The sequence below is a fragment of the Papaver somniferum genome, chromosome 3, assembly GCF_003573695.1.
Source record: "Papaver somniferum cultivar HN1 chromosome 3, ASM357369v1, whole genome shotgun sequence".
Classification (NCBI taxonomy): Eukaryota; Viridiplantae; Streptophyta; class Magnoliopsida; order Ranunculales; family Papaveraceae; genus Papaver; species Papaver somniferum.
Genome location: NC_039360.1, coordinates 21,129,790 through 21,145,350, shown reverse-complemented (window position 1 = coordinate 21,145,350; position 15,561 = coordinate 21,129,790). Strand labels below are relative to the sequence as shown.

Below are 15,561 nucleotides of genomic sequence, written 5' to 3'. Positions count from 1 at the left end.
TTTTGAGTTAGATGAACCAGATCTGACTCAGAAAACAAACATATTAAATCAAATCCAGATGAGTCAGGTGATTTCAGTCAGATCCAGACGAGTCAGATTCAGATGAGTCAGGAAGAAACAAACACACACTTAGTTTTAATAACATGTGGTGTCCTTTAACGAATATTCAGTTTCAAAATACGAGTTTAAGTTGTTGTTTATTAGGTTTTTGAGTTTGACCCCTACATAGTAACGTAGTTTACCCCGAAATTGTTAACAGTACTAACTTACCGGATATGGTATGTGCGATATAAACACATGTATTAGTTTGTATTCTTATCCCAATTTTTCCAATTGGGACAGAAATGCAAGCATGTGTGTTAGTCACGTAGATATGGATGTTTATACCTTAAGCATTTGTTTCATTGCATTAGTTCAAGGCTGGCCAAAGCTTGATTAATGCGAACAAGCTAGTAATGCAAGAGTGGCATTGCTATTGTCAAGCAAATTGGCGAAGTGAATCATATGGCGCCAGATAACCAGAATGAGCTATCGAAATAGCGATATGATTGTAGCGCAACAGTTGTGCAATAGTTCAGCAGCAGTGGCGCAATACAGAGGCCAAGTCCAGTAAAGCACAATTGTGGTGCAATATGGCTCAAGTGACGGTTAGAAGTTGGTTATTGGCTTTACAAGCATGCCAAATGTGTGAGACAAGGGAGAACGGTTATAGAAGGAGTTTATAACCATTTGTGAGTGTTCATAATCACCAAGAACAGGTGTGGCACCAGTTGGCGTGACAACACAAAAGATGGCAGTTGAAGTTGGTGGTTATGAAAACTACTTGGACACTTGGCTGTCAAAGACTTGTGCAAGCAGTTGCACAGAAAGTTTAGCCTGATCCTAGTTAATATAAATAATCTAGGAATCAATAATTTCGGTATTGTTCAATTGAGAGAAAAACCATCGATAGAAGAAATTTCTTAATGTTTTAAAAATTTCAGGCGACTAAATGAGTGCCTGACACATGCCATGGTGCATGGGAACCGCCCTAATACCAGAAATCATGAGGCCACGCGGGGAGGGGGATATTATGTCTACAAGGCACGGCCCTTCTGCGTCAAAGGAAAAAACACTTCAAGCCCACGGGCCTATGCTTTGAGATTTTGAGTAAAGGGCACTCGCTTCTTCTTCTTCTTCTTCTTCTTCTTCGATCACAATCTTGTTTCCGCTACATACCCATTCTTAAGTTAACTGAAGAACAAAACAGAGAAATCAATTGGATACTCATTTTTTCTCTAAGTTGTCAATTAAGCAATCCTTTCTTGAAGAAGGTGAATGGGAATTTCAACTGTAATTACCGAATCAAAAACACTGATATTATAGTTTTGGAGAAGACGAAGGAAGGGTTATATAGAAGTGATATCAATGGATCCAGATCTGCAAGAATCTGGCTGGGAAGAATTGAGAAAAGAAGCAAGAAAGATCGAAGGAGATCTTGACGTTAAACTCTCTTCTTATGCTAAACTTGGCGCTAGGTTCACCCAAGGAGGAGGAGGTATGTATGTATATATCAAATTAAGCTGTTTATTGTTAAGTATTTTAGGGATTTGGGAAAACTGGGGATCTTAATTTGGAATGTTTGTATACAGGTTCTGGTTTTGCAGATAATAATGGGTCATCACCAACAATTTCATCTGGGAGATCATGGAAATCAATGGAAATGGAGATCCAATCATTGCTTGAAAAGCTGTTAGACACTAACGATGCAATGAGTCATTGTGCTGCATCTGCAATGCCTACTAATTCTGTTACTCAGAAACTAGCTAGGCACAGAGATATACTTCACGAGTTTACTCAGGTTCGTTCCTCCTTTTCTTTCTTCAGTTAGCTATACTGCCATAGATTGATTTAGTATCCATCTATTTTCGGAAAACAAGTTACTGCGACTGAAGAACGTTGTAGCGTTTTGGTATCTCTTGAATTTTGTGGACTGATAACATTTAAGGTTCATGAGACAATGTGATATGTGTATAGAACATAGTACATGTACAAGTGCTGATGCAGATAGAGATTCATTAGGTCACTACTGGATCTAAGTTGGAAACACATGTCACTGCTAATGTTGTATCTGACCATCTTAGCAAACATTATGTTGGCACACAGTCTCACTAACACATGGAATGGGTTTAGAGTTAATCGTAGAAATTGATTTTGGATTAGTATTTTCAAGTGATACATACATACTGTACCAACAAATCGCTGATTAGCTGTATCTATCTCTACTCTAACACCACCACATGCTAACCATCCATCAAGACTGCATCATGTCAGCATTGTCCCACCAACCTCTCCACATGTGACCACTGTCCATGTCACATAAGTAGTCCAACTTGGTTGTCACTAACACTACTATGACCAGACCAGCCATCCATGCCAACATAATACTCCAGGGAGAAAGGTTTTCGAGAAATGAAATTAGCATGTATCTCTTGGATTGTAAGCGCACCTAGATCCTGTATCGAACACGAAGACACCCTTACTCACATGACTGATTGTATTTCAACGATTTTGTGTTTGCATTGTGCATTTCCTTCTGAATACTCTTATACTTGGGTTATTTTGTAGTTGTAATATATGTATATGCTTAGATGTGCTTCTTCGTGTATTCTCATTTTCATTCACCTTCTTGTAAGTTATAACTTATATGGTGGTCAAGACTCAAAATGACACCCTCAAGGCTGATTGCTCGCATGATGTTTTTAGTAGTTATTACTGAAGTATCTCTAGCTTTTTCATTTTTATTTCATAGATTGCATTTAGACAGTCGTCACTCTCCTTTGAAAAATATATTATTTTTGTGTAGGAGTTCAAACGAATCAAGGGAAACATAAACTCCATGAGGGAACATGCTGAGCTTCTTAGTTCTGTCAGGGATGATATCACTGAATACAAGGTAAGTAAAGCTTGGCACATAAATTGAAATTCTCAGCACTTTGACAGTGGCTGAAGGTGATTATTTTTCTTTTTGATATGTTTTTGTCTTCTAGGCATCTGGAAGTATGTCTCCAAGAATCCAGGTACTACGAGAGAGATCTGCAATACATGGAAGCATATCTCATGTAAGACTCAAATCCTCTTCCCTACGTGTGATTCTTATGTTCTGTAAGCTGATGTGTGGTTTTCAGTTTGGAGTTGCTAATCCTCTGTTACAAATGAATGCTTAAGCAGTAGCCAGTACTAGAAATACACCTTATAAACAGAAACAAGAGTAAGCATGACTAGATAATCTGTCGTGAACTCTAGCCAATGTACATTATTTCCTTGTTAAGAGTGTTGGTCGAGAATCATATGTTTAGTTCAAAGTAAGATAAAAAGATCACGAAAATATTGTCATGGTGAGGATGACACTATGAATACACTAGAAATGCAACTATGTTTTTATAAACCACAGATAGATTGTGAAGGAAAGGAGAGGTCCACATTGCAATTCCTTTCTGTATATCTTTAGTAAGCACTAGTAACCCTGAAAGTCATATTCTGGCAGTAGTGTGAATATTGTCATACTGTCAAGTAGTTCTTTTAATGCTTCATGCATAAAGGACAACTACAGATAGTGGAAAAGAGTTTTGCGGCAGCCTTAGTCTAAAGAGTGGTTTTCAGTTTCGAGTCTTTAATCCTCTGATAGGGAGGAATGCTTGACAGTAGTAGATATACACCTTATAAACAGAAACAAGAGTAAGCATGACTGGATGATTTGTAGTGAACTCTAGTCAATGTGCATCTTTTACTTGTTAAGAGTTGGCGGAGAATCATATCTCTAGTTCAAAGTAAGATAAAAGGATAACCATGTTTCTATAAACCGAGCATAAATTGTGAAGGAAAGGAGCTGTTCCCCATGGCAATTCCTTTCTGAACATCCTTCTAGTAAGCAATAACCCTGAAAGTCATATTCTGGCAGATGTATGATTATTTTTTCACACTGTCAAGCAGTTTTTTTAATGCTTAGTATCTAGGATGTCGACATAAACAGTGGAAAAAAGTTTTGCGGCAGCCTTAGTCTGACGAGTTGTTTTGAAATAATATGAAAAGGTAGTACATTTGCACTTCTCTAAGTATTCTGCTATTCGATCCTATATCTTCGAGGTGCGCAAGTAGTTGAGATATGGTACCAACGATATAGTTTTTGTCTGGTTCAAATCAAGGAAGGACCCTATATTGGTACCAACGATATAGTTTTCTAATTGATCCAACCATTAGAAAAGTCCTGTAGCCATGTCCACAGAGTTGTAATTTTTGTAGTCAGATCAATCATTGAAATTAGAATCCACATGTGTCAACCGTATTCGCCCATCAGATGAGCATGGAGATTATGGCTGGATTTTACATCTATGTGTATTACCAACTCGGCAACTCTCCAATATTAACTGTATTTTGATATGTTATTGATCTATGTGTATTACCAACCTAAAATTATTCACCATCTAATAATTTCACACGTTATTCCAGATTGATGAAGTTATAAGTCAAGCTCAAACAACAAGATCTGTTTTGGGCTCTCAACGTACTTTGCTTGGAGATGTACAAGGAAAAGTCAAGCAGCTGAGTGACAAATTCCCAGTTATTCGCGGCCTTCTTGGTTTGTTTTATACATCTAATTCGTTTGGTTCTATATATCCTCGAATATGATTAAAAAAATGTGGGCATAACGTTTTGCATTTGAAACGTTTCAGGGGCTATAAGAAGGAAGAAATCTAGAGATACCCTTATTTTGTCTGCAGTAATTGCAGCCTGCACATTATTCCTCATTATCTATTGGCTTTCAAAATAGAGTATACAAGAATCAAAATTAAAGTTAGATATATTAGAAACAAAATGCATGTTTTGGGGTTAAAATGTTTTCATAATCAGGACAATTGTGAATGTTAAGGCTAAAAACTTGTTCTCTTCTGTTAACTTTGTTATTCAATTTTTGACTTTGTTTCAAACTCTATCTTTGTAACAACCTCTGAGTATAAATAAGAGTTTCATCTCCATTAGTTAAGTGTGGAAGATATTCACCAAATCTGTTCTCTAAGTTGGTATCAACCTCGATCCAACCCATAAATAGCCTCCGTCAAATCCAAATACATCACCTTCTAACACCGAAACACATTGAAACCAACCATTTACTATGGAAAACTCAATTCAAGCCAATCCATAAAGGATATATTGATGGCACACTAGAAAAACCACCCAAAAACCTCCCTAATACAAAAAATATCAATCCATCATTTACGGACTATGAAGAACAGGATTCACTCCTTGTAGGATGGTTGAATTCTACATTAACACCTGAAGTCCTTGGCGAAGTTGGAGGACTTGAAACATCCAAACAAGTATGGGACACTTTGGAGAGGGAGTTTGCACCAAAAACAAAGGCTCGTCAGATGAGTCTCAAGAAACAACTTCACAACATGAACAAAAGTAATAAAACTTTGAAAGCTTATTTGAACGAGGCTAAAATTTGTTTGGTCAGCTTGCAGCATCAGGATATACTGTGTCTGCTGATAAGATGAAGCAATCCATTAGCAATGGATTGAATCAGTCTTATGATCCTATTGTAACTGTATTAAGCACAAATGAATAGATGGATAATAGACACTTTTACTGCTCATCTTCTCACATTTGAGATGAGACTTGATCAACAACTTGCTCAAAATCAACAACCTATTGCAAATATTGCCACCTCCAACTCAGCTTCGTCCAGCAGGAATGAACCAAGAAGGTTCAACAATCAACCCAGAAGGACGTATCAGCAAAACAACAATCAGTTCAATCGTCGTCCTCAACAACCTCAGAGGAGTTTTAATCAGGGAGAACAACCATGTCAGATATGCAAGAAACGAAATCACAAATCATAGAGGTGTTGGTTTCGTTATGAAAAACCAAATAATAATCAACAGAAGCCGCCAACAGCTTATATTTCTCTTCCTGGAAGTGCACTTGATAATCAATGGGTGGAAGATACCGGTGCTACTCATCACTTAATTGCATACTTGCGAAACTTGACGATCCCACATGAATATGACGGTACTGAGTGAGTACATGTTGGTAATGATAATGCACTAAACATTTCCAATATTGGTAATGCCTCTTTCACGTATAAATCGAGATCATTCCATTTAAACAATATTTATCATGTACCGCAGATAAAAACCAATTTATTGTCGGTCTCTCAATTTTGCAAAGACAATGATGTCTATTTTGAGTTTCACACATCTTTCTTTGTTGTGAAGGACAAGCGCACGAGGATAACACTGCTGCGAGGGCTGAATAAGAATGAGCTTTACATCTTTGGAGGAGTTGATAGGATAACTAAACCTATCATGCCACAGGCAAACGTCTCATCTACCTTCCCAATTTGGCACCAACGTCTAGGCCATCCTATGCTGCGCACTGTCTCTAGGATTTGTCATCAAAATTCTCTTCCTGTTTTGAATAAACGATTTGATTACTGTCATTCCTGCCACATTAGTAAGAGCAGCAAATTATCTTTTTCTGTTAGCAATACTGTTTATGAAACACCATTAAGCTTGGTTGTCTCAGATATATGGGTGTCACCTAATTTATCTAGGTATGGTTATCGATATTATCTTCTTATTATGGATGTCTATTCCCATTTCACATGGATTTTCCCGCTTGTTCAGCGTTCATATGCATTATAAACCTTTATTCTTTTCGCAAGCAAGTTAAGAATCTCGCAGACCATAAAATCAAAGTTTTCAGTCTGACAATGGTTTAGAATACAAGAAGTTCACAGCTTATCTCAATGAATCAGGTATTGAACATTGATTTTCTTGTCCGCATACATCATCCCAAAATGGTATAGCTTAACGCCGTATTCGGCACGTCACAGAATCAGGCTTAGCACTCTTATTTCATATTCATATGCCTAGTTCCTTTTAGGCTGAAGCTTTTACCAATGCATGTTATATGATTAACAAACTTCCTAAGTCCAATTCTGAAATCAAAACTCCACTAGAGCTACTGTTTAACAAAAAACCAGATTACAACTTTTTAAAGGTATTTGGTTGCTTGGCTTACCCGTGTCTTAGACAATACAATGCAAACAAGCTAGAACCCAGATCATTGGCATGTGCATTCATTGGGTATAGTAGTGCACACTAAGGATACATATGTTTACATCGACAAACGAGCAGAGTGTACATCTCTCGTCATGTACGATTTGAGGAAAGCACGTTCCCATTCATGCCTCTCCATCAAAATATTCCTCTGCGTTGTCCAGGTAATATACCCTCCAATACTAGCATTTTACAGTCACTACCATTTAGAAGATGTAGCTTAACAAATAACCAGGATGCTGCTATTATGCAATCGCCGTCTTCAGGTCATGCCATCTGGTCAGTCATCACCAGCAATGTCAACTGCACAAGCGTCTCCAGTTCTGTCAGATCCTGCCAACTCTCCTACACAAAAACCTCAATCCCAGGAAGATACTCTAGTCAACTCAACTTCTTCTGCATCTTCAAGCACTCCTCAGCCTGATCAATCTAATGAGCAGTCATCACAGAGTAACTTAATTACTCATCCTATGGTGACAAGGGAAAAGTCAAGCATCTTTAAGCCGATTCAAAAGCTGTGTTTAACGGCTTCAAAGCATCCACTGGAGGATATGGAGTTTATGGAACCCACTTGTTTTTCAACTGCATACAAAGATCCAAAATGGAGGAAGGCCATGAATGTCCAGATAAATGCACTGATTCTCAATGGGACGTGATCTCTAGTTAAATATGAACCAGGCATGAATGTTGTAGGTTCGAAGTGGGTTTTTCGTGTCAAACAAAATCCAGATGGTAGTGTGGAGCGGTACAAAGCACGCTTGGTGGCTAAAGGCTTCAATCAGCAGGAAGGTATAGATTATGGTGAAATGTTCAGCCCTGTCATAAAGCCTTCCACCATACGACTTGTCTTATCAATTGCAGTGATGAATCAATAGCAGTTGAAGCAACTAGATGTAGAAAACGCTTTTCTCCATGGTCAATTGGAAGAAGATGTCTATATGAAACAACCGACAGGGTATGTGGATCCTAACTTTCCTGTAAGCTGCAAAAATCATTGTATGAGCTTAAACAGGCACCTCGTGCTTGGTTTTCAAAGCTAATTATTTATTTGGTCCATCTCGGGTTTAAAGCATCGATTGCAGACATCTCTTTGTTTGTCCTGCAAACTTCAGTATCCATCATATATGTCTTGGTGTATGTAGATGACATAATTTTCACAGGATCGAATCCAGGTCATATATCTCAACCCATTGACGATCTTGGTGCAACATTTGCTATAAAAGATATGGGAGACTTTATCATTCTTCTTAGGTGTGGAGGTTATCCGTCAGGGTCAAGGACTAGTTCTAACTCAGAGAAAGTATGTGACAGACTTGTTAAGACGTACAAAGCTGGATGGTGTCAATCCAGTGTGTACACCATCAGCTTCGAATGTGAAAATCCAGAGAATAGGCACAAAGAAGTTTGCAGATCCAACATTGTATCGCAGTGTGGTTGGTGAACTTCAATACTTGCACCTGACAAGGCCAGACATCTCGGTTGCTGTAAACAAAGTTTGTCAATACATGCATGATTCAGACATAGAGCATTGGGATCTTGTCAAGAGAATTGTTCGTTATCTCAAAAATATTGTCGGTTATGGACTCCATCTATCACCATCGCGTGACTTCTCCTTACATGCCTACTCGGATGATGATTGGGCTGGCAGCATAGATGATCGTAGATCAACAAGTGGGTACTGTGTGTATTTTGGTGGCAACTTAATCTCCTGTGGGTGCAAGAAATCAAAAAATTATTTCGAAATCAAGTACAGAGGCAGAGTACAGGGGAGTGGCCATCGAACTTTAGAAGTCATGTGGATTCAATCCCTACTAAAAGAACTTGGTATAAGCACTTCAACTCCTGTCTTATGATGTGATAACCTTGGTTCTACGTATCTCACTGCAAACCCTGCGTTTCATGCTCGCACTAAACACATCGAGATCGACTACCATTTTGTCAGAGAAATGGTGGCAAGTAAGCAATTAACTGTACTATTCATCAGTTCAAGGGACCAACTAGATGATATATTCACAAAGGGCCTTTCATCACCGAGATTTCATAACATTCGAAACAAGTTGCACATATGCCAGCTGAAGTACAACTTGAGAGGGGTCGGGGTGTTAAGGATAACAGAACCATTCTACCGCAAGAAGCGACCACTTTTATGTCTTTTCTTCATCTTTTTGCTTTTATTTTTGTGCGACGTTTTACTTCTATCCCCATTGCTGAGTTCAAGATTCAGTAACTTGCGTTGTGCTAATTCAAGTTATATCGGGCAGTCTTATATATCCTGGACATATCTTCGCTGTGAGGGGTGTAACATTACTCATCTCGAGTATATCCGCGAACTAATGTATTAAGGACAACTTGTTGAACCTGTGATTCTTCCCTCGTCAAGTTATTTCAGTAGAGTTGTTTCGATTCAGTTCTTCACATATTATTTTTGATATATCTAACGTGTTGTTCATTGTTGCAAGATTACAACAATAATATGAAAAGGTAGTACTTTTGCACTTCTCTAAGTATTCTGCTATTCATTCATATATCTTCGAGGTGCATAAGTAGTTGAGATATGGTGCCAACGATATAGTTTTTTGCCTGGTTCAAATCATACAGGCTGAACCAGGAAGGACCATGTATTGTGTTAGGTATGATGTATAAATTTATCCAACCATTAGAAAGGTCTTATAGCTATGTCCACAGAGTTGTAATTTTTGTAGTCAGATCAATCATTGAAATTAGAATTCACATGTGTCAACCGTATTCGCCCATCAGACGAGCATGAAGACTATAACTGGATTTTACATCTATGTGTATTACATACAACACAAATGAATGCTTACACATTTTTTTCACACAGCCAATATTTTCACGATAGAGGATTGTTTCTTCATTTCATCTATAAATTTCATGATGGTGGAGGAATATTTCATCAAAAAACAAACAAAGAAATTTCTTTCCCTATCTACTTTCTCTAGTTGTGTCGTCTAATAAAATATCAATCAAGAAACAAAACAAGTTGGATTCTTAGTTGCAAGACCAAATATTCTTCCATTGAAAACCAATGCCAAGTTTATCTTCATCAACCAACAAGAAGCATGGAGGTTCCTCTTGATAAACCAACAAAAAGCATAGAGAATCATCTTAATGATTTAGAAATAGTGAATAGTCTTCTGAAAAGAAGCTTAGAAAATCATGAATATAACGTAAGAACACGCAACATTTTTCCTCCGAGAAGAAGTGTCGAAACAAACAACATTTTTCCATTTAGAAGGACTGATTACGAAATGGTAACATCTAGGTACATGTTATCCACTCAGCAAACTCATAAAATCCAAAACAAAACTAAAGGTATTTTCCTTTATGTTACTTCAGAAATAATGGGTAGCTAGGAACCTGGCATTATAAATAAGAACCTAAACCATAAAGCAAAATAAACCAATGAAAACAAAACAACAATATTACGCAAATTTTGAATCAAATCTAAACCAACACATTCAGTTAGGTTAAAACTTCTCTCTTAAAGATCGAATAGTCATCAAAACATAAGAACTGTGTTCTCTTTTTAAACTGAATCAGATTTCCATAGTCGTCTAACATATTTTTGAAATAAGTTGTTTTTTAGGAAATTTGAAACAGAATTCAAAACTTCAGAGAATTTCAATACAAGTTGACCCACTTTCAATTTCAGAATTTGAAGATGATAAATAAATAACAAAAACAACTTTTTATAATTTCGAACTTGAAAACTGAAATAAATCAACTTTGTTTCTCTATTCAAATTCATTGGAACTTAAGATAATCATCAGTCAAATAAACGATATACACAATTTTTGAAAGATTCTCATATAAATCAGGCATTTCAATGCAATTTGACTCACTTTTAGAACTTTCAATTTCATAATGTTAGAGCACTGCTCGGTCAAACTCGCAAGCGTTGCTATCTCAAGCTTGTTTGTCAAGTTTAGTTGCCAAAACTATAAGTCTTGATTTCTGGTCTACTTATAGCTAAGTGTCGGACTAGGATAGTAAGTGTAGTTGAGCTCTAGACTCCACGACGTTCATCATATTAAGACGAAGAACTACTAAAGGAACTTGTGGAACTTCATCGACAAAAGGTATGTGGAGACTTGAACTTATCTATCACTCAAAAGTCTATCTACTCTATCTCCTATTTTGAGACATAAGTCGTATTGCTATATAGACTTCGATTATACACATTTGCTATTTCGAGCCGAGTTTATATCGTTTATCTATTTATCGAAATATGTGTTGGTAAGATTTCGCTTTGTACAAGTTCATCTTTACTCGTGACGAAAGTCATGATGATTATTTCAATAACTTGAAAATCGCTTTGACGAAAAATAGTTTATGAATAACAAATATATAACATCCTCTAAGAAAGTTTCAATGGTTGAAATGAGAGTTTAAAACATGTAACCATCTTTGGATATAATCATAGTCTGTTCTCACATTTGTGTAAAAGTCCAAAACTGGGAACCCAAAGTATGTGTACCCGTACGCGTACTGGCGGTTGTTGGAAATCCGGGTGAGTATGCGTACCCGTACACATACTGATGGAAAGTTCACGTCCGTGAATTTCTGCCGGAGTTTGAAAGTGAAAAACAAACTCAATCGGGTTACTTAAGTACGCGTACCCGTTCACATACTTAGGTAGGTTACTTTCAAATATCGGTTTGTTCATGAACTAAAACATTTATATAATAAGGAATGAAATCTTAGCAAACCGTGTCTATAATGTTCGTGAATCGATTCGAGTGAATCAAAACCGATTTTGTTTTGATTGTGTCTTGTATACTTATATAAGATCTAAGCAATTGAAAAAATCTCTAACTAGTTCATTTGAGTCATTTGAATTAGTTATGGTGAAGATGAATAAGGTTGATATGAAAATGCTCATATGGATAACCATTGGTTAACTATTGTTGAACCAACTAAGTGTACACGTTTAGTATGGTTACTCAAACCTAAATGAAGTTACATTTCATTTGTGTATAACAAGCTAAGTTCGATCTAACGGTTGAAAGATATTAGCTTGAATCTATCAGGTTTTCATCTAACGGTGAATATTGAATGCTTTATTACCAAGGTAACTTAGATTCCAAACCCTGATTTGAAGACTATATAAAGGAGAACTCTAGCAACTGGGAAACCTAATCCCCACACCTCCTGTGTGATACTAGTTGTATAAGCTAGAGTCGATTCTCCTTTAACCTTAGGTTTTTGACGAAACCCTGTAGGTTAACGACTTAAAGACTTCATTGGGATTGTGAAACCAGACCCAACTATTTTCTCTGTAGTTGCGTGATCTGATCTTGCTGTTTCTATCATGATTGAGTGCAATCGTAAGATTGGCTTGAGATTTATATCTCCGATAATCAAGATATAAAAGTAGTCACAAACACCTTCGTCTCATCGTTTGTGATTCCACAATATATTTTTTCGTAATCGATTAAAATTATTGTGAGGTGATTGATATCTATAGGCTGTTCTTCGGAGATATAAGTCCGGAATATCAATTGGTTCCTGTTCACCTTGATCTATCAAAAGATAGAACAAAAATCATAGGTATTTCTGTGGGAGACAGATTTATCTATTCCTATAGACTTTTCTGTGTGAGACAGATTTGTTTATCAAGTCTTCGACTTTGGGTCGTTGCAAGTCTTAGTTGTGGGTGAGATCAGCTAAAGGAATCAAGCGCGTAGCATTCTGATGGGATCAGACACGTAGGGAATGCAACTGTACCTTGAATCAGTGTGAATTTGGTTAGGGCTCAACTACATGATGTATTTTCAAAGTTGTTGTAGTAATAAATAGAGTTCGTTCAAGACTTGTGAAGGTTGTGCTTTTAGATTTGAATTTTAAAACTAAAGAAAATAAAGCAAATTAAAACTGATTATATTAGAGAGACCGGGGTTCAGGATTTCACCATTCACCAAAATTCATGTAATTTAATGTTAATTTTTATCATGCAATTCTAGACAATATAACTCCAATCAAAAGAAATTGTGGTTCTAATCATTGCCTAAATTAGATTTTCAAAACATCAATTGTTAATCACAAGAATGAAGTATCAAAAGCCCTAAACTAAGCATACTTCATCAAGAGAAAACACAACTAATTAATAAAAATCATTACTCAATTTTCATTCAGTGCAAATAATCATAAAAGAATTGCATAAATAAATTCAAATAAATTTTACCACATAACATTTGGAAGAATAGCTTCCTCCATCGTCCCGGAAGATTGGGTTTAGCTTATCATGATGTTGGAAACAGGCTCAAAAGTTGATTTCATTACTCAAAATAGGTGTACAAATTATGAAATGGAGAAAATGATGAAAATCGGGTGTTTGCAACGTTTATAATTGTTGCAAAACACTGTTACAAAGAACGATAAAAGAGAACTGTTGTTGTTGTATCTCTGCGACCCTCACGTGTCTGTCGTTGTCACTGTTGATAAACGACTATCTTCGTCAGTCTGTTCTTCGTGTTCTTCAGTTCTGCAGCAGCAGAAATGGTGTTCTCTGCAATTCGATTTTTCGGCTCTGTGATGCTCTCTAACTCTCCCAAACTCTCCATACCCTTTCTCTGCTACCTCAAGACCCTTTTTATACTCCTCAGCGACAGAAATCTTCGCTCATTACTCCGGAAAATCTTTCCATAGCTCGGCAGTAAATAAAAAATAATCTCGGACAATTTTCTTTCCTTTCTCGCCTCTTCATGCGTCTGCAGCTGTATGATTCGTGAAAAATATCCTTGCTTAGATGGTGCACGCTTCTTCAGCATGCCAAATCAATCCAGGCACGGAGTAATCCTGTGAACATCTCTTTCCATGCACACGCTTCTCTGTTTCCTTCTCGCCAAAAACCCAGCCAATTTTAATCGATCAAATCACTCATGATAGTTTTATTGGGACATATCACAACTACCCAACAAATTTCAGTCCTTTAATCTACCCAGAACTCCTTCAAACTTCAATCGAAAATCACTCAGTTTTGTTCTTCATTTTCCCGCCAAAACCAGAATTTGAAATGAAGAAGAGGGTCTCCCCTTATCCAGTGATGGAGTGCGATTAGTAGTTGCCTCCCAGGGGTGCCCTTTAGCCAAATCTGGGGTCCGTATAGCAAATGTCCTCCGGGTGCTTTCCGACAACTTTTCGAGCCAATTTTTTCCAAAAATGTTTATTGGCCAAAAATACCTACAAATAAATAAAACACCATAATAAGTACAAAAATGAGGGCTAACAATATATAGAATCGAGACAAATCGGACAAAAAAATGTATCTATCAAATACCCCCAAACTTATTATTTGCTAGTCCTCGAGCAAAAATAAAATAGAAATAAAATCCTAACTCACTTTCGCAGGCATCGTCGACTGCATTTAGCATATGCAATAAGCCTTTAAAACCCTATGTGTCCCTACTGGCGGAGTGAAGTCTCCGGAGGGCTTACCAGAGGTATACCCACAAAACCTTTATACTCCAGACCCTAGCTATCTACACAGAACCTTGGAAGGCACTAAATAATCTCCTTGGTTGGCATACTTATTGACTACAGGAGGAAGTACCCTGATGCGAAATTCCAATTGTTGTACACGAGTTTGCACTCAAGCATACTAAAATTCATATGAAGTGACAGAGCTCTACTCAGATAGTCTCACTATGGACATCAATATCCGGAGTCAAAACTAATCACATGGATAGATCAAGAAGATGGATATAGAAAAACATAGATGGTTTTGATGTTTACTAGGTGAACGGTGTTTCTCATATCTGTCTGAAGGCCTCTGCCAAAATGAACCTATCCCAATGGACTGAAATACCGGTATGACTAATATCAGCACACTGGCATATACAAGGGTACCAATGGTCGATAATCCTAACTCTAGGTCAACACAACTGGCATATACAAGGGTTCCAGTGGTCGACTTTATTGAATTTATTCCAGTTGGTCTAATGGTCTGGTCTCTTTTTCTTTTCTTTTTTTTTTTTTTTTGTATCTCAATCACTCTAATTCACCGTAGCATTGCTAACAACTTGAATCGTGAGCCCCACCTAATCACTTAGAGAAACCTAATTTAAAAACAAAACAAAATAAAAACAGAAGTGAAAAGGACTCAACGAGATATGGTGAAACTATCATGTTATTTCTAACACCTGAGCTCTGTGCTTTTATGAATAGACTCTTTAGATGTTGCCATCTAGTCAGATTGGTTCCTCAACTCCTATAACCAAAATGCTTCCATCCACTTAGATTGGTTAGTGCCATCCTTAATAGGCATAAATTTCTAGGCTCTGGAGTTTATTTATTGCAACTAAAAGCTAACAAAAAGTTTCTTCCCTACTCCCAAACTTAAATCTAACATTGTCCTCAATGTTTCTAATGAAAGAGCAATACCAAACAGTAAAGTAACATGAGGAATTAGTAAAGAGAGAAGTCGGAAAGATAGTAC

At 37.0% G+C, this 15,561-nt stretch overlaps 1 protein-coding gene across 1 annotated transcript; it reads left to right on the top strand.

The window, feature by feature from the left end:
- Window positions 1-1,170: 1,170 nt before the first annotated feature.
- On the top strand, window positions 1,171-5,044 carry LOC113355495 (Golgi SNAP receptor complex member 1-2-like). The gene is made up of 6 exons (XM_026598364.1): window positions 1,171-1,537; window positions 1,632-1,840; window positions 2,846-2,935; window positions 3,030-3,101; window positions 4,489-4,618; window positions 4,713-5,044. The coding sequence occupies exons 1-6, from the start codon at window positions 1,408-1,410 to the stop codon at window positions 4,808-4,810; spliced, it is 729 nt and encodes a 242-aa protein (XP_026454149.1). The 5' UTR covers window positions 1,171-1,407; the 3' UTR covers window positions 4,811-5,044.
- The last annotated feature ends 10,517 nt before the right edge of the window (window positions 5,045-15,561 follow it).

Excerpts from the sequence above, each read along its gene's own strand:
- LOC113355495 (XM_026598364.1), top strand. The coding sequence starts at position 1,408 with ATGGATCCAGATCTGCAAGAATCTGGCTGGGAAGAATTGAGAAAAGAA. Across the intron at positions 2,936-3,029 it reads ATGATATCACTGAATACAAG|GCATCTGGAAGTATGTCTCC; the intron begins GTAAGTAAAGCT and ends TTTGTCTTCTAG. Across the intron at positions 4,619-4,712 it reads AGTTATTCGCGGCCTTCTTG|GGGCTATAAGAAGGAAGAAA; the intron begins GTTTGTTTTATA and ends GAAACGTTTCAG.